The 18,159-nt window shown below is 47.3% G+C and overlaps 2 protein-coding genes across 10 annotated transcripts in view; both read left to right on the top strand.

Annotated features, from left to right (window-relative positions):
- The first annotated feature begins 297 nt into the window (after positions 1-297).
- On the top strand, positions 298-8,560 carry g3bp2 (GTPase activating protein (SH3 domain) binding protein 2). 3 transcript variants are annotated; one of them, XM_027022751.2, is made up of 13 exons: positions 298-589; positions 2,004-2,114; positions 2,189-2,270; positions 2,828-3,001; positions 3,091-3,181; positions 3,298-3,394; positions 4,027-4,207; positions 4,489-4,590; positions 5,434-5,536; positions 5,786-5,824; positions 6,111-6,239; positions 6,512-6,630; positions 6,880-8,560. In XM_027022751.2, exons 2-13 carry the CDS (start codon positions 2,020-2,022, stop codon positions 7,171-7,173), a joined length of 1,506 nt encoding a protein of 501 aa, XP_026878552.2. In that variant the 5' UTR covers positions 298-589; positions 2,004-2,019; the 3' UTR covers positions 7,174-8,560. The 3 variants fall into 3 exon arrangements, with proteins under 3 accessions (XP_026878552.2, XP_026878551.2, XP_026878553.2); XM_027022750.2 differs by having other exon boundaries at positions 298-601; XM_027022752.2 differs by lacking the exon at positions 4,489-4,590 and having other exon boundaries at positions 298-601.
- A 3,039-nt stretch (positions 8,561-11,599) lies between these two features.
- uso1 (USO1 vesicle transport factor) overlaps positions 11,600-18,159 on the top strand; it is a 20,365-nt gene continuing 13,805 nt past the window's right edge. For 3 of the 7 annotated variants that reach the window (XM_035531707.1, XM_035531705.1, XM_035531704.1), the window contains exons 1-5: positions 11,600-11,834; positions 12,712-12,798; positions 13,899-13,963; positions 17,598-17,674; positions 17,992-18,003. In XM_035531707.1, the coding sequence (XP_035387600.1) occupies positions 11,769-11,834; positions 12,712-12,798; positions 13,899-13,963; positions 17,598-17,674; positions 17,992-18,003 (307 nt within the window). In that variant the 5' untranslated portion in view covers positions 11,600-11,768. The remainder of the gene's footprint in view (positions 11,835-12,711; positions 12,799-13,898; positions 13,964-17,597; positions 17,675-17,991; positions 18,004-18,159) is intronic. The other 4 variants (XM_035531710.1, XM_035531709.1, XM_035531706.1 and 1 more) reach the window with 2 other exon arrangements.

The raw sequence follows: 18,159 nt of genomic DNA, 5'->3' as shown, positions 1-18,159 counted from the left end.
TGCTCCCGAAATAAAATCGAAATATTCATGTTATTTATAGCAAGTCGGTGTGTATAAATAGTTACACAGGGAAGTGTCCCTTCTCAGGTCAGTTTAATGGTCAGTTCAACGTTATCGTTTTACATCTTATCCCTGTTAAATCGGTGAGTATCATATTAGCCAAAAAAAAAAATTGTACAGGAAGGAAATGTATCAAAGTGCCATTGTTATAATGTGCAAAGACACAAAGCGGAAGTTGCTGTGTTGTCACGCCACCGTTTCCTCCAGTGAGTCTTTGCCCACGTGATGGGGGTTCTTTTACCCACATGACGGGACAGGGTTATTTTACCCACGTTTTGGGGGTTCTTTTGCCCACGTGACAGGGTAATTTTACCCACGCAACCGGGTTCTGTTGCCCACGTGACGGGTTCTTTTGCCCACGTGACGGGTTCTTCTCCATTCTACAGGGCTTAGACAATAAGCTGCAGGTCTCGCTCCACGTTCGTCTGAGCTGGAGTGTCCCGTTAGGGAGGCGCTGGGTGGAGTGAATAAGAGAATAAACGCCGCCACGAAGCTCCATTGGCTGAGAGCAACGAGATTAACGCCACAGGTCCGTCAGGAGGTGAGGTTCGGAGGGTCTGCTTTATCCGAAACCGTAAATTACCTGGAGGTAGCCGCGCTACACTAGTGCTCACCGACATGTTGTGCTTGTATGTTTTTACTACTGTAAAGCGGAGCAAGTTATCGATCTTTAGTCTCCCCCGACCCCACGGTTTTACGTCGATCCTAACGTTATGACAGGGGTAGGTGATAACGTCCTTTAACAGGTATCATCTCTGATCTCACCTGGCCAAGCTCACTGACGGCGGACTCCACCTACAGTTAAAGACTCCTTCTAGTCTGGCATTTCAGCAGACATCTCAAGTAACTAAGTGATCTTAGTCGTCATTTATTCAAGCGTGTAATTAGTTTGGGGTTCATTTAGCTCCACATATACTGACGCAGACCTGGACGTGAAGCTCCGAGCCAAATCGATGGCTGCTTTATGAGCCTGGTATGAGACGTCCTACCACTGTACCTGGTATATAGATCTGTCTAATCTTTCACCTGGTTTCCTTTAATACAACTCTTTCAATGTTGTTTTCCTCATGTCGCTGCTCGCAGGTCGTCACTTTTTTTACTGATGTTAATTTCACATTTTAGAATGTAATCGAAGTACTCGACCATTTTGAAAAAGCATTTTATGTGACAGTTTTAATATAGTTTACAATGACACACCTTTTAGCCCCTGCTCAGCTGTTGGTGTTCTCTGCAGGGTGTTTTCCAGATTAGCTTCCCTTACTGTACTGAATAAATTCCAGGCATGATAAAAGTTAAGGTCTGCTAACCAATACTGATAGTGGTGTTAAAATTCTTGCCAACTCTGGAAGTCCAGTAATTTGTCTCTTGAATTCTGCACCCCATTTGTGTCTTACTCAGCATGGACGATGCAGAAACTCTTCTCCCAGTCTTAGTAAGATCTTCTGCCTTTTTTTATTTGGTGTCGGTGTCAAAGCCACCCCACCCCCCACCTGACTACACTGAAACCAAAAAAGTTTCTCACCCATCCCAAACAATAAGCTGGTATTACCCCCATCCTTTATCAAGTGCACCGGTGACCTGTGTCATCCCCTGGTTCTGTTATTTGCACCCTCTAGAGGCAGATTTTGTGGGTGGTTTGATCGGTTTCATTCACTTTTTTCTAGTGCTGCCTTCTCTCTACTGGTCACTGAGTACATATAGCTGTTATAAAGAATGCCCTTGTGACAGAGACTGTCCCTTAGGAAGGTTAACAGGGAGCTCTGGCTCTTTGGTCCAGTGGTCAGAGCTCAGCTTTACCTCCTGTCGGCCTTGGGTTCGAGTCCTGGGCAGGGTGTCGCTGCCTTCAGCCTTCTTTACAACCCTACTGCTGTGTTTCATGCTATGCTCAATTGTGTGCTAGTACTGCGGCTATTGTTGTTATTTTCTTGTGTTGCAAACTCCAGAGTTGTTGCCAAAGAGATGGTGATGGAGAAGACCAGTCCGCTGCTAGTGGGACGGGAGTTTGTTCGCCAGTACTACACCGTGCTGAACAAAGCCCCAGACTTCCTGCACAGGTGAGGGTGCCAGCCTTCACGACGCCGCCCACCAGCTCAGAGCGTGCCGCTGATGTCATGTGTATCTCACACAGGTTCTACGGGAGGAACTCTTCCTATGTCCATGGAGGACTGGACTCCAACGGGAAGCTGGCGGAGGCCGTGTATGGGCAGACTGTAAGTGTGGTGATCTCCCTCACAAAGCCGGAGGTGGGGGCCATGGTTAAGGTAGCTGACTTGTAATAGGAAGGCTGCAGCTGCCAGGTTGCCACTGTTGGGCCCCTGAGAAAGACCTTTGACCCTCAATTATTCAAGTTGTATTCAGTCATGACTCCAATGATGTGTCCAAAGGCAGCTCAGGCCAGGGATCTTTGCTTGGAGAACTGATGTCAGGAGACTTGAACCAGGCCTTTTACCTTTAACCTTTCCTATATACCCACACATATGCATGACTGGAAACCGCACACTTGGTGCTGGCGGTACTTTTTAAAATGTCCAGTTCTGGCAACATTTGCTGCTTCTGCCCACACTGTGTGGAAGTGGTCAGGTTTGCGGCCGCAGATACAGTATAAGTCCCGCAGATGCAGTCGTTGTAGTGCAGCAGGTGTAGATGTGAGTCAGTAATTCAGCAGGACCGGTGAGTGTTACTCTGATTTACTGACCACACTCTCTCTCTCTCTCTCTCTCTCTCTCTCTCTCTCTCTCTCTCTCTCTGTGTGTGTACCTCTCTGCAGGAGATCCACAAGAAGGTGATGTCACTGCACTTCAGCGAGTGCCACACTAAAATCCGGCACGTGGATGCTCACGCCACACTGGGCGACGGCGTGGTCGTCCAGGTGATGGGGGAGCTGTCCAACAGCGGCCAGCCAATGAGGAGGTTCCTGCAGACATTCGTCCTGGCCCCGGAGGTGCTGCTACGTTTCCCGTACTGTGCCTGTGGAACCTGCTGAGTCGTGTTCACCCTAATGCAAATGACTCTGTGTGTGTGTGTGTTTAGGGTTCTGTGGATAACAAGTTCTATGTTCACAATGACATCTTCCGTTACGAGGACGAGGTGTTTGGCGATTCAGAGGCTGAGCTGGAGGAAGGTGAGCTGTGAGCTGACCACGCTCTCAAAGGTCCTTGGCACCACCTTTGTTATTCATAGTGCCCTTCCCTCCTCTGGCTGTCTCCTAATTGGCTGCTGCTGGCTGTTTTCCGTTAGAGTCGGAGGTGGAGGAGGAGGAGGAACCACATGTCTCTCCGGAGGCCCAGCACACCACCACCCATGCCTCCAACTGCTATGAGCCCCACCCAGTGAGGTAGGACCCCAGTGTCTCGGGCTGATCCCTGCGTCTGGGTGTAGACCAGAGACAAGTATATGCACACGTTCAAACGCTGATGTTGGGTTTTGGGTCCCTTTAACGCTTCATCACACATGAATTTATTTATTTTTTGGCACCCAGTCCGGCAGTTTGGTTCAGTGTGACCCCTGTAAGACTCTTTCACTAGGCCACAAAACACCACAGCAAGGCCAGCCCTTCGCTGCTAGGAAACTCCGCCCCTTCTGGCAAATATGAACACTCACTGGTGTAAATAAACTCACCCGCAGTGCTGACCCCACGCCCCTTTTCTGACCTCTGCACCGCAGTAGTGTGTAATCTTGTCGAGTTTCGGTCAATGTGAACATCTCTTGTGCTGGCTTTTGTGTATTTGATGTCAGACATTGGATTTGGACCACCTGCCATGATTTGAATATCTGTGTTCCATGATAATAATCCCTGGTAGGACATTTATAATTCGAGGCCCATATTTCGGGTTAAGGGTCCAGAGCTGAAGATGTTCTAGATGGTGCGACAGCAGTGGCCTGCGGAGAGCCTGCAGGAGGGTGTGTTTAGTTTTGGTCTAACATCTATAACAATGCTAAACATGAAGGCATGTCTCCACCCTCCAGCACTACCGTGGATCAGGTGATGGAGGACCCTGCTGCAGACGTTGAACCAGAGTCGGAACCTGAAGCCCGGGTCGAGGAGCTGAAGGAGGACGTCCCGGAGAAGATTCCGGAAGAGCTGAAAGAAAAATCCCCATCCCCCACTCCTGTGGAGACTGCCCCTCAGATGCAGGAACCTCCCAAAGTACTAAAACTCGCACACGTTATCTCTCACGTTGCACGCACACGTTAACTCTCACGTGGCACGCACACGTTAACACGTTGGTGAAAATGTAACTCTCTGGGCTTTATCTTTTATTTATGCCACTTTTGCTTGTTTTGAAGAACCTGCACAGCAAGTTTACATCTTTCCACACGGGCCCTGTTTGTGTAGACATATGTTGAGAGACATGTGCTGTCTGTAAGCCTGAAAGCAAGCGTGCGTGCGCGCGTGTGTGTGTGTGTGTGTGTGTGTGTGTGTGGTAGACATTCTCGTGGGCGTCTGTCACCAGTAAGAACCTTCCCCTGAGTGGTTCCGGCCCATCTTCAGGCATCCCGCCCCATGTGGTCAAAGTTACGACCTCACAGGTGACCCAGCTGTGATTGAAGTGAAGCTGGCATCCAGCTTTTTGGCCTTCTCAGCCTCCGTACCTCACCCTCTCTGCTCAGACCGCTCCTACAAGAGAGACAAGCGCTGCCGTCGTTAAACATTCGGGTTTACCTTTGGTGTCGTGTCGCTAATGCTGTGCGCCCTGCCGGAATGTGCAGTGTTTGGTCGATGACACCTGAGTCGGTCTGACAGTCACCCTGCAGACGTCTGCAGTTACGTCATGGTTGATGTCGCTGCCAGCTCTGATGTTGGCAGTGTTCACAGGTCACATGTGTGTCACATGTGTGTCACTTGCTCGGGCGAGGAAGGAAGCTGAAAGGGGCAAATAATTAATTCAGCATTTACATCTCATTAAAATATGCTAAAAGTCATGCATGAGCAGTTCTGTTGCAACTGGTTTCACAAGCTGTTATGCTAATGATTTTTTAAATTTTGTTCATGAATTGTTTACATCATTACATAATTACACCTGGTTTACTAGAGGAGGTAATAATGAGTATTTTTTTACATAATTGTAGGAATCACTAAGCGCCCAGGAGCCAGATGTATAGTCATTTGTGCCATCATAAAACACATATAGGTCTGAAATATTTTGAGGACCAGCTGATCTGTTTGGATGGGCCCAGCCCTCAGCAGTACAACACACAGTCATTTTAGGACTTAGAAATATACTCAGCTGGAAGTGTGGCAGATTAGCACTGCAGTCTGGCAGTCTGAATGAGCTACAGGCACATCACTCAGGGGTCAGAAAAGGATCAGCTCTAGGAAATGGTCTGCTCCTATAGTGCTGAGGTTTACGTGTGTGTGCGTGCATGTTCCAGCCCAGGGCGGAGGTAAGGTCAGAGGCTTCGGCTGTCCCTCTCCGTCCGCGGGATCAACGCGTGCGTGACAGACCTGCCTTGTCCTCTAGGGGGCCTCGCACTGGTGAGAACTCGCACCGAACACTGCACAAGGGTTTAAACTCCAAACCCGCCAGTAGCTACACAGCACCTGCTGTGTCACGGGGTTGTGTTTTAGGAGCGCTGTGTAAGTTGTCATGGTGTCCTGCATTGGCCAATTTGCTGGTGAGCTGTAATTGCTTTTAATCTGCTCCTCTTTTCTCGTGTTATGGTGTTTTTGTTGCTGTGTGTGTGAGTGTGTGTGTGTGTTTATTTATTTGTTTTTCATTAACAGATGGTGGCACCTCCTCAGAACCTCAGACTGGTGGCAAAGGTAAACGTTGCCATGCTTGTCCAGTGCTTAGATAAACACCTGCACAAAATGTACTTTTTTTGTTTCCATTTCCTTTAAAACATAAAAAGGAAACCGTGATCTCATGTAACAAGACCCCAGATTTTATGCCTTACAGGTTACAGGCTCTTTGTATATTGTAGGCCAATAGTATAATATATTTTTACATTGTAGTGTCAGAGGACTTATAATACTTGTACTACATTATTTAACAGTTAGACTGTTAAACATTTTTACAGACTCTGACCATGTGACCGTGTTGTTTTAGGGAGGGCGGAGTCAGAAGCAGGGGAGGTGGACAGAGGGCGGATGGTTCGTTACCCTGACAACCATCAGCTGTTCGTGGGCAACCTGCCCCATGACATCAGCGAGCGTGAACTCTGTGACTTCTTCATGAGTGAGTATCACTCACTTTATCACTCCGAACAAGCGCCAGCAGCACTCAGACTGTACTTTCTCAATACTGCTGGTTAGAAAATACTAACACCATAGTGTTCAACCATGGACCTCCAGTTCTGGAGTTTTTAATGACTGGTCATTAATTTATCATAAAACATGAGAATTCAAATCACAGCCCAGGTGCAGGTACTTCAAGTGTTCCCCTTTCTCTCTCTCTCTCTCTCTCTCTCCCCCTCTCTCTCTCTCTCCCCCTCTCTCCCTCCCTCTCAGCATACGGGAATGTTGTGGAGCTGAGGATCAATACCAAAGGTGTTGGCGGGAAACTACCCAACTTTGGCTTTGTGGTGTTTGATGACTCTGAGCCGGTGCAGAGGATTCTGGGTGCAAGGGTAGGAGGGAACATTATTTACCACAGCCAACCAAAGTGACGTGTATTTTCAGAACACATTAGCATATTGGTGTCTGTCTACAACAGGGTCAGCGTGGGTAAAGGTAAACCCAATACAAGTAATCAATAGTAATCAATGGTTCAATGGTCAAGACCAACTGATTAAATAAAGTGTGCTGAGAATCAGGTGTGCTCTGTCCCATCCTGTGTCTTTCTTTCTCTCTCTCTCTCTCTCTCTCTCTCTTTCTAGCCTATTATGTTTCGTGGTGAGGTGCGGCTGAATGTGGAAGAGAAAAAGACGCGTTTGGTGCGTGAGCGCGAGGCCCGGAGCGGAGCATCCGACGACCGTCGGGACTCCAGGCGCATGGACCGCGGACCAAGTGGCCCACGTGGCATTATGGGAAGTGGAGGGATGCGCGATCGTGACAACAGAGCCCCGCCTCCACGAGGGGGCATGGCCCCCAGATCTGGCCCAGGCCCAGCGAGAGGCCCAGCGAGAGGCCCAGCACAGGCAGAGACCCGCTTCTCTGAAAAACGCCGCTGAGAACAGCATCATCTGCTGTTTGGGAGTAGCACCAAGTTAATTCTTAACAAAAAAATGTAGGCTACGTGTGTCTACATGTATTACCATTTTTTGTAATCCTTTTTCCCTCTGCTTTATTCTTGTTTTCTTTAATTCTTATTATCTTCTTGCTTTGGGATGTACCAGCCCAGTGACCTGTTTCTTTTCTGTTAAATTAGAGGAGCAGCTCAAGCAATCCGATAGTTAACCCACGTTTCAATTTCAACCAATCTGAGCGCGCTCTGGCCCAAGCTGAAAAATCTATTTCCTACTTTCATAAAAATGTATTTTGTACGCTGATCTTGGTCATCAGTGAGAAGTGAGCTGCAGCAGAGACTACACCCATAAAAGAGGACTACAACTCCCAGTAAAGACCATTCAGCTCCAGTCAGCCTCCACCCCTCATACAGTGTTTACCTCTTACTGACAGACTGTTTTGGTGATTCTTGTGGATGGCTCAAACCCTGACCCTTGAGTTCAAATGTTTTCACCTTGCTAGTGAAAGTTGACTGAGAGACGTGACAGGCATGCTCTCATCAGGATGACCTGACCTCCAGAGAGTGCAGCTGCATAGAAAACTCTTCCAGCCACTAAGCTATTGGATCGTTTCCGGATCGACCTCCAGTGGAGCGTGTTAAGCTACAGTTCCTCACCGCATGGGCCTCAACTAAAACCCATCTGCCTTGGCCAACAAGTAGAAGAACAAAAAAGATTCTGCCTTTTTTCCACATCTCTGAAAAATAAAAAAAGCCATTAAATGCTGGACAACAGACCTTTCTTCAGTCAGGCTCCAGACCTGGACTCTGACACAAATGTGATGATGGATTGGGGGGATGAAAATAAAGTGAAATAAGCCATGCAGCTGGACAGATTTGGCAGCAAAAGACGGATTTTTCCGCAAAAGACAGATTTTCTTAGTGCTCTTTTTTTTTTTTTCTTCCTTGTACACAAACATTCCTAGTCAGTAAACGGGGATGAGTAAAGGGCTCCCCAACCAACCACAGCAGCCCAATCCTACCATCAGAGCAGCCCAACCAATCATAACAAGTGTCTTTTTTTGGGGTTTTTTTTGCAGCACAATACTCCAGACTTTTATGTTTACTGGATTACATGTTGGTGAAATAGTGCCTTTTGATTTCTGTTTCTCTTTTCTCTCAAATTCCAGGCAGTCCTAAGCTTTGATTGGTAAACGATTCCATCCGTGAGCTGGCAGTTACTTTCATTTATTTATTTCACATTTTGTTTAGTTGTTGAATGTTTCCCCTGACATGGCACTGGCAGTATTGTGTGATTCTGCCATACAGTTGAGAGGCTCCTGCTGTCTCATGGTTTGTTTACAGTCTCTCTTCAGTTGTAAAAGGGGAAAAAAGGTGCCTAAATTTTTAATGTGATGCTGTTTCAGTGCTTACAAAGCCACGGGAGAAGCTGTCTGAAAGACTTTTAATTGTGCGTGGTGCAGATCACACATTGGTCTACTAAATGTTTTTTGCATTTGGAATAATGAACATTAGTTGGAAAGGAGACATGATTTAGGACGCATTACCCATGCCATCACCGCGCAGATCAGTAACTTTTACAGACTCCAGCAGAGTACTGGTGACTCTGACAGTTTCATATTTGTCAACATCCCCCTGCACTGAATTACTTACACACGTGTGTCCATTCTGGTGTTTTTATTTCTTTTATTTTTTAAATTTTTAATTTATTTATTTTGTTTTTGCTTCGCATCTGTTCCCCTTTTGATTTACGTTAAAGTAAACAAATTCTGCACCACCACCCACTTGACTAGGTTGGTAATGAGTGGGTGTGGCTAAGAATGCAGCTGTGGGAGGGGCTGAAGCAGAATGGGGTGGGGATGACCGCTGAGAATGACACACACCTTTCTCTAAACAGATATTTTTGCACTAATTTTGGAGGTACAGTTTTGATGTAGCTCTATTTTTGAAATGTTCTTTGAGGTCCTCTCCTGTTTCGGATAGCTTGCACTTTGCTGTCGTTTTGGGACAATCTTTATCTCTAAGGACTTAGCACTCCTGATACACTTCTTTTTTCTTTCTGAAGGACTTTGATCCTATTGGTTAAGAGCTCTTGGCCAATGATGCGCTACCCCTTCAGCCATCTGCTGATGCTATACCAAAAACTGCTTGTCTATCGTCCCTTTTCCCTTCTACCTAATTTTGAATAGACCTCATCTATGTGTGATTTTGAGTTTGATAACTATAGGTTCCTGTGTTTCTGACAGCCATAATGGCCTATACTGTGCTTAATGAAGTACTTAATGAAGGAAGCAGTGTGTTTGAATGATTGAATCCAGAAAATATTCTCAAGCTAGCTGTGATTTCGTTCAACACAAAAACATGCAAACAGGTGTTTGTTTGGACTGATGCTGCATATGACACAGCTCCTCCGAGATGTGCCGACACACCCTAAACAAAGTCTGTTGATCTCCTGTCCCGGAGCACCATCTGATCTCCTCATGCGGTGGGTCCAGCTCAGTAGCAGTCAGGGGGGACGACATTCGGCTTTATCATGTTTTTATTTTGGAACTTTTTGGTTTGTTTGTTTGAATTTTCTCATCCCTTTTTATTTTGGATTCTGTTAAATATAAGTAAACAAAATAAACTACTGAAATCGACTTTGCTTATTGCTGATGTCTTGTTTTAAATCAGCTGGGTGTTAAAACTCAGAAAGGCAAGTCAAAGTAAGAATACAGAACAAGTGTGAATTAAGAAATCCACCAGGATACACAGTGATTTCTGGACAAGTTCCATTTGGTCTAAATTTGGAGGTGGGGTTTGGCGCTTAGCCAAGTTCTGTTTGGTCTGATTTTGTTGGCGGAGCTTGGCATTTTCCACAGGTCTGTATTGCTCAGTTTCTCAAAACAAACACACAAAAAGGCCAGTCTGAATTTTAATGAAATGCCTAAGACTGTGTATGTATGCCGTTACAGACAGCAAAAGATGATCAAGTAGGCAAACACAGCCAAAACCCATTTTATTTAGATGCTTGTTTTATCTATGATGACACTCATTATGGATGTGCGCTTTATATCAATTGCCCCTACGCCAATAGTCATGTTTCACCTGTTGATGGTCTAGATGACCCGTTTCCTCCAAACTGAGGCACAGCAGTAGGAATTTCCAGCAGATTATATATTTACATTGAAGTTCTAGTTGGGTGTGTCCAGAGGATCAGTGTGGTCCCGGGAAAAATATTAGACCTTTTGAACTGAATTTTGGTGAGTGTTTGACCAGTACATCAGTCTACATCATTATTCAGATCTGGGAAAGTGCTTCTGAAGTTCTGAAGGAGAAGAAACTAGATTATGTCCAAAACAGTAGCTGTTTGATCATAACGATCATGGGGTTCTGATAGTGTAGAGTTCTACATTCTCCGTGGTCATACCAACAACTGGCAATGCAATGCAAACAGATATATGTGATTAGTACAGTGTCATTAGGGTTACAATGCCTTGCCATTGGAAATGACAAATCATTAATTATGATGGTCAGAAGGTGTTCAGAAAAACTGGTCCACAAGCCTTCTCTTAGTTTCTCCAAAATAAAACTGATTACATTTCTTACAGTAGATAGCTCCTACAGTGATGCGTGAGGAGGAATAGGTGATAAAGAGCATGTCTTCTGATGTTTTTATCTGTAGGATATTAGTTGAGGATCTTTAAAGTTGCTGTGTTCACAACATCTAATCTGTAGGATGATAAGTGCAAATGGATAAGTGCAAAAGGAATTCTGGTAGTCTTAACAGCAGATTTATGTCAGTGCATCCATCCTCACTGCAAATGTGCTTAAGTCTTAACAGTGGTGAGGAAGGGCTGATGGATGGATGATCATTCAGTTCTTTAAGAACAATGAAATTGGCTGGCCACAAATGTACATTTACTGCATTTAGCAGACGCTCTTTTCCAGAGCGACTTACAAAAGTGCTTTGTTATTTCCTCATAGAATATATCCTAGTACAGTAGGTTACAGTCCAACATACCAATGAACTAGAATGCTGTAGAAATACAGGGATCACCGCTGATGCCTAGAAGTAGAAAATACATAAGGTCTATCTTAGACAATGATAAGTGTAATAAACAATACGTTCTAAGGCTTGTTAGACAACATCGGTTTAATAAACAATACCCTACAATAAGTACTAATTTAGTTAGTCAATATAGGAGGGTCAGTGATCATTGAAGTAATCCACAAATAGATGGGTCTTCAGCCTGCGTTTACACAGTAATTACAATGGATTTAAGAACGTGGAAGTGCTAGCTACCACTCTGCTCATACCTTTATGTAAATGACTTAATGATGTCTAAACAGGTCGTTCTCTTTTATTCCATGCAATGGCGCTTTAAGAAATGAAACCCCGTCCGAGCCTGTACTCTGATCAGCCACGTAGCGCCACGTCTCCGCGCATGCGCACCCTGCAGTGCGCGAGCGGTTCCGGGGTAGGTCGCTGAGGGGGCTGTTTAGTGTGAAAACATCACCTTTTCAGGCACTCCATACTCGGTTATATCACAGAGGTTTCTTCGGAAAGTGTAATTTCAAGCACCGTTGACCCGCTGAAGGATGAATTTCATCAGGGGCGTAATAGGAGGACAGCCGGCGGGAGCGCAGCCGTCTGGGGTAGAGACTGTAAGTTAGCTACACTAAGCTAACGCTAGCTTTGAGATAGCTAACGCTAACGTTATTTACCCCCATTAAGCCTGGATAAAGTTAACATGCTGTACTTTACCATTCTGATAAAACTAGATATAGTAAAGTCTGAAATCTGTAACCTGGGTTAGATAGACAAGACCCATGGTTGCTATCTAGACTAGCTAATGAAGCCTAGCTATATCAGATCAGCCAGGTTTATTAGCTGGTTAGCTAAACTATTCTCTAACAAACTAGCTTAACAGCCTTAAAGCGCGCATTAGAAAAGGATTTTTATTTTAGAGAAGACGGTTTTTCCACATGGGCGTTGCCCCCGGCGCGTCCACCTGTCACTATCACTCCATTACCATCAGCTTATGCTATCTTAACTTAGCTTCCCAGCTAAAGCCTGAGGGTCCTCGAGACAGTTGTATCGCTCGCGACCGTGACGTGTATCTTGACATAACTTTGTTGTTTTGAATCGATGGGAATTTACCGTCTGGTCAAAAATAATTGAAGTTTGCTGTGTAACAACTGGGCGTTTGTATTCGGAGTGGTAGCTAGCTAGTGTCATCTGATATGTAGGCCTTCCACGCACGACCATAAGAGACTTAAGCAAGACGTGCACATTTAACATTTGGCCAAGACACCTACAAACATGCATATGACCTACAAACGTATGCATTTGCTATATGTGCAGTGCGAGGTTTTTTTGGGGGGGGGGGGTTTGTAGTCGCGTGTTCAACGTTACAGAAGAGAGCAGGGCGGTCGATGCGTGTCTTTGCTTTGGACGACGTGCAGTAAGGTGGACCATAACCTACGTTGCTCAGTCGTTATGAACTAACTGATGTGCTCGCATGCGCTTGTCTCACTGCAGATCCAGAAGCTGTGCGATCGCGTGGCCTCGTCCACGCTACTAGAGGATCGGAGGGATGCTGTCCGCGCGCTAAAATCCCTCTCCAAGGTACACATCCAGGTGTTGTAGGTTTACCTTCCAGGATGTTAAGTTTTTAATAAAGTTTCTGCGTTTCTTAGACGATGAAGTAAGACAAACCTATGATATCTTTTTGGCCTGTTCACCAAAACTCCAAAAGGTGGGTCACTTTTAAAGGGTCTATATCATGGAAAGCTGAATTCCTCTCACTTCAATGAAATAAAGAATTTTGAAGTAATATGTAAATATTATTAAAGTTTCAAAACACAATTTCACTCCCCTAGTCCATACAACCTCTACATAGATATCGGCCCTTTGAGATTTCCTCACAAGCTTTTGTAACATGAATAGCCCTGAATAAAGAGGTAGCTCCTTGTGTTGTACAAAAGTTGTTTATGAGCTGTGAATGTCCCATCATTCCTGAGTTCTATAAATGAATATAAACCACATATATACCATGTTAGTCTAATTATACGGAGAGTGCAGGAGTAGAGGGGTCTGTTTACACGTCCTCCTGCTCAGTACAGCCTATCAGCCGTGCCTGATGAGTTCATCGGGCCCGACTGACAGTCTGGAGGAGGGCTCACAGCGACCCTCTTAGGCTCTCTACAGACTCACAGACACTGCTGTAAAGCTGCTTTGTGACATCTGTTGTAAAAAGCACTACATAAATAAATTCTGATTTATGAACTAACACAGTCCCTGCTGCTACACACAGAGGGCCATGTTCTTAAAACTTAAACTGTGCAGTGCCCCACAAAATATGTGACACAGTATTTAATTCCTATTAATAAAAGTTACCGTTGTTTTAATTAGAGCTCCAGTATCAGCACACCACTGCTCTTAATGAACCTGTGCCTCAAATGAAAGCCAATCAGAATAATATGTAAATGGTTGATTGACATATTGATGACACACCACAGAGAAAGATGACTGACTAACCTCAGGCATGAGATTAGTGGTATGTGGAAAACTGCAATTTACATAACATATGGCTGTGTCTTGAGTTGAAGACTTTTAAATCGTAACAGCACTGCGCACTTATCCAGATTGGGTTTGAACCCCAGTGCCCTAGCAGAGAGGCAACTTTGGTACCACCTGTATACTTATACACTGTGCCTCTTTTGTAGAAATATCGCATGGAGGTGGGGACCCAGGCAATGGAACACCTGATTCGCATCCTGCAGACAGACAGGTATGATGCACAGGCCTCACCTGTACATACATACAAACAAACACACACAAACTTAGGCACCCAGGCCTCACCAATACACACACACATACACACCCAGGCCTCACCTGTACACACACACGTACACACACCCAGGCCTCACCTGTACACACACACGTACACACACCCAGGCCTCACCTGTACATACACGCGTGCACATGTACACACACGCAGGCCTCACCTGTACACACATGCGTGCACATGTACACACACCCAGGCCTCACCTGTACACACATGCATGCACAAGTACACACACCCAGGTCTCACCTGTACACACGTGCATGCACACGTACACATACACAGGCCTCACCTGTACGCGCACACACACACACACACAGGCCTCACCTGTACGCACACACACACACACACCTACACAGGCCTCACCTGTACGCGCACACACACACACACACAGGCCTCACCTGTACGCGCACACACACACACACACACAGGCCTCACCTGTACGCGCACACACACACACACACACAGGCCTCACCTGTACGCGCACACACACACACACACACAGGCCTCACCTGTACGTGCACACACACACACACACACACACACAGGCCTCACCTGTACGCGCACACACACACACACACACACACACACACAGGCCTCACCTGTACGCGCACACACACACACAGGCCTCACCTGTACGCGCACACACACACAGGCCTCACCTGTACGCGCACACACACACAGGCCTCACCTGTACGCGCACACACACACACAGGCCTCACCTGTACGCGCACACACACACACACACACACAGGCCTCACTTGTACGCGCACACACACACACACAGGCCTCACCTGTACGCGCACACACACACACACACAGACCTCACCTGTACGCGCGCACACACACACAGACCTCACCTGTACGCGCACACACACACACACAGACCTCACCTGTGCGCGCACACACACACACACAGGCCTCACCTGTACGCGCACACACACACACAGGCCTCACCTGTACACACACACACACACACAGGCCTCACCTGTACACACACACGTACACGTACACACACACACACGTACATGTACACACACACACACACACATAGGCCTCACCTGTACACACACACACACACATAGGCCTCACCTGTACACACACACGTACACACACACACACATAGGCCTCACCTGTACACACACACGTACACACACACACACATAGGCCTCACCTGTACACACACACGTACACACACACACACATAGGCCTCACCTGTACACACACACGTACACACACACACACACACATAGGCCTCACCTGTACACACACACGTACACACACACACACATAGGCCTCACCTGTACACACACACGTACACACACACACACACATAGGCCTCACCTGTACACACACACGTACACACACACACACACATAGGCCTCACCTGTACACACACACGTACACACACACACACACATAGGCCTCACCTGTACACACACACGTACACACACACACACACAGGCCTCACCTGTACACGTACACGTACACACACACACACACACAGGCCTCACCTGTACACGTACACACACACACACACACACACAGGCCTCACCTGTACACGTACACACACACACACACACAGGCCTCACCTGTACACGTACACACACACACACACACACACACAGGCCTCACCTGTACACGTACACACACACACACACATAGGCCTCACCTGTACACGTACACGTACACACACACACAGGCCTCACCTGTACACGTACACGTACACGTACACACACACACAGGCCTCACCTGTACACGTACACGTACACGTACACACACACACAGGCCTCACCTGTACACGTACACGTACACGTACACACACACACAGGCCTCACCTGTACACGCACACGTACACGTACACACACACACAGGCCTCACCTGTACACACGCACACGTACACACACACACACATAGGCCTCACCTGTACACACGTACACGTACACACACACACACAGGCCTCACCTGTACACACACACGTACACGTACACACACACACACACACATAGGCCTCACCTGTACACACACACGTACACGTACACACACACACACACACACATAGGCCTCACCTGTACACACACACACACACACACACACACACACAGGCCTCACCTGTACGTACACACACACACACACACACAGGCCTCACCTGTACGCACACACACACACACACACACACACACACACACACACACATGGGCCTCACCTGTACACACACACACACACACACAAACACACACGGGCCTCACCTGTACACACACACACACACACACGGGCCTCACCTGTACACACACACACACACACACACACACACACACACACACACAGGCCTCACCTGTACACACACACACACACACAGGCCTCACCTGTACGTACACACACACACACACAGGCCTCACCTGTACGTACACACACACACACACACACACACAGGCCTCACCTGTACGTACACACACACACACACACACACACACACAGGCCTCACCTGTACGTACACACACACACACACACACACACACACATGGGCCTCACCTGTACGTACACACACACACACACACATGGGCCTCACCTGTACACACACACACACACACACACACACACACACACATGGGCCTCACCTGTACACACACACACACACACACACACACACACGGGCCTCACCTGTACGTACACACACACACACACACACAGGCCTCACCTGTACGTACACACACACACAAACACACACGCAGGCCTCAGCTGTACGCACACAAACACACACAGGCCTCACCGGTACGCACACAAACACACACACACACACAGGCCTCACCGGTACGCACACAAACACACACACACACACAGGCCCCACCGGTACGCACACACACACAGGCCTCACCGGTACGCACACAAACACACACACACACACAGGCCCCACCGGTACGCACACACACACACAGAGGCCTCACCTGTACCTGTACGCGCGCACACACAGGCCTCACCTGTACCTGTACGTGCACTCACAGGCCTCACCTGTACGCGCGCACTCACAGGCCTCACCTGTGCGTGCGCACTCACAGGCCTCACCTGTGCGCGCACTCACAAAGGCCTCACCTGTACGCGCGCACTCACAAAGGCCTCACCTGTACGCGCGCACTCACAAAGGCCTCACCTGTACGCGCGCACTCACAAAGGCCTCACCTGTACGCGCGCACTCACAAAGGCCTCACCTGTACGCGCGCACTCACAAAGGCCTCACCTGTACGCGCGCACTCACAAAGGCCTCACCTGTACGCGCGCACTCACAAAGGCCTCACCTGTACGCGCGCACTCACAAAGGCCTCACCTGTACGCGCGCACTCACAAAGGCCTCACCTGTACGCGCGCACTCACAAAGGCCTCACCTGTACGAGCGCACTCACAAAGGCCTCACCTGTACGCGCGCACTCACAAAGGCCTCACCTGTACGCGCGCACTCACAGGCCTCACCTGTACGCGCGCACACCCAGGCCTCACATCATCTCATCCTGAGAAGGTTCCGGAATAGTTCAGTTCAAATTGCGAATCTATTTTTTCCCTGTCGCGCTCATAACCACAACCACAGGTCAGACTCTGAAATCCTGGGTTACGCTTTGGACACTCTGTACAACATCATCTGCAATGATGAAGATGAGGAACAAGGTATTTCTGTTTTCATTCACACCTCACTCTCAGTTACAGTTCCATGAAGTATATTACATCAGAACTAATAATTAAATCATTGCCAGAGATTCATGCTGGTTTTAAATGTCTTAGTGAAAACATAGAGTGATTGTTAGTTTTATTTTTTCATACTGAGTTCTAATCGTAAATGTGGAGGGAACGACTCATGCGTTGCTGTCATGGCAAACTGATGTGAGATCAGTGTGCGTGTGCCTCGTGTTGCTGTGAAGTGCTTAGGAACGTGACACCTTGCTGATCCCCCCCCCCTCTCTTTTCTTCCATGTTTAACCCTCCAGACGAATCAGAAGGTAACATTCTTGTCTGTGCATGACCCTTGAACTAGGGCCCTCCTCCAGGCCTCTGCTTTCTGCCTGTGGTCTCATTTTTTGCTTTAGTCTGATTGTCTCATAGAGGTTTGGCCCAGTAAACTACGTAGTTCGATCATCAGATGTTTGTCGCTTATT

This window comes from Electrophorus electricus, chromosome 11 (assembly GCF_013358815.1).
Source record: "Electrophorus electricus isolate fEleEle1 chromosome 11, fEleEle1.pri, whole genome shotgun sequence".
NCBI lineage: Eukaryota > Metazoa > Chordata > Actinopteri > Gymnotiformes > Gymnotidae > Electrophorus > Electrophorus electricus.
The sequence above is the reverse complement of the archived record's forward strand: the minus strand, read 5'-3'. Positions and strand labels throughout refer to the sequence as shown.

What these genes read in the sequence shown, in the direction of transcription:
- g3bp2 (XM_027022751.2), top strand. Translation starts at nt 2,020, where the DNA reads ATGGTGATGGAGAAGACCAGTCCGCTGCTAGTGGGACGGGAGTTTGTT. An exon ending in CTCTAGGGGGCCTCGCACTG is followed by an intron (nt 5,537 to 5,785) that starts GTGAGAACTCGC and finishes TTTCATTAACAG; the next exon opens with ATGGTGGCACCTCCTCAGAA. An exon ending in ACCTCAGACTGGTGGCAAAG is followed by an intron (nt 5,825 to 6,110) that starts GTAAACGTTGCC and finishes GTGTTGTTTTAG; the next exon opens with GGAGGGCGGAGTCAGAAGCA.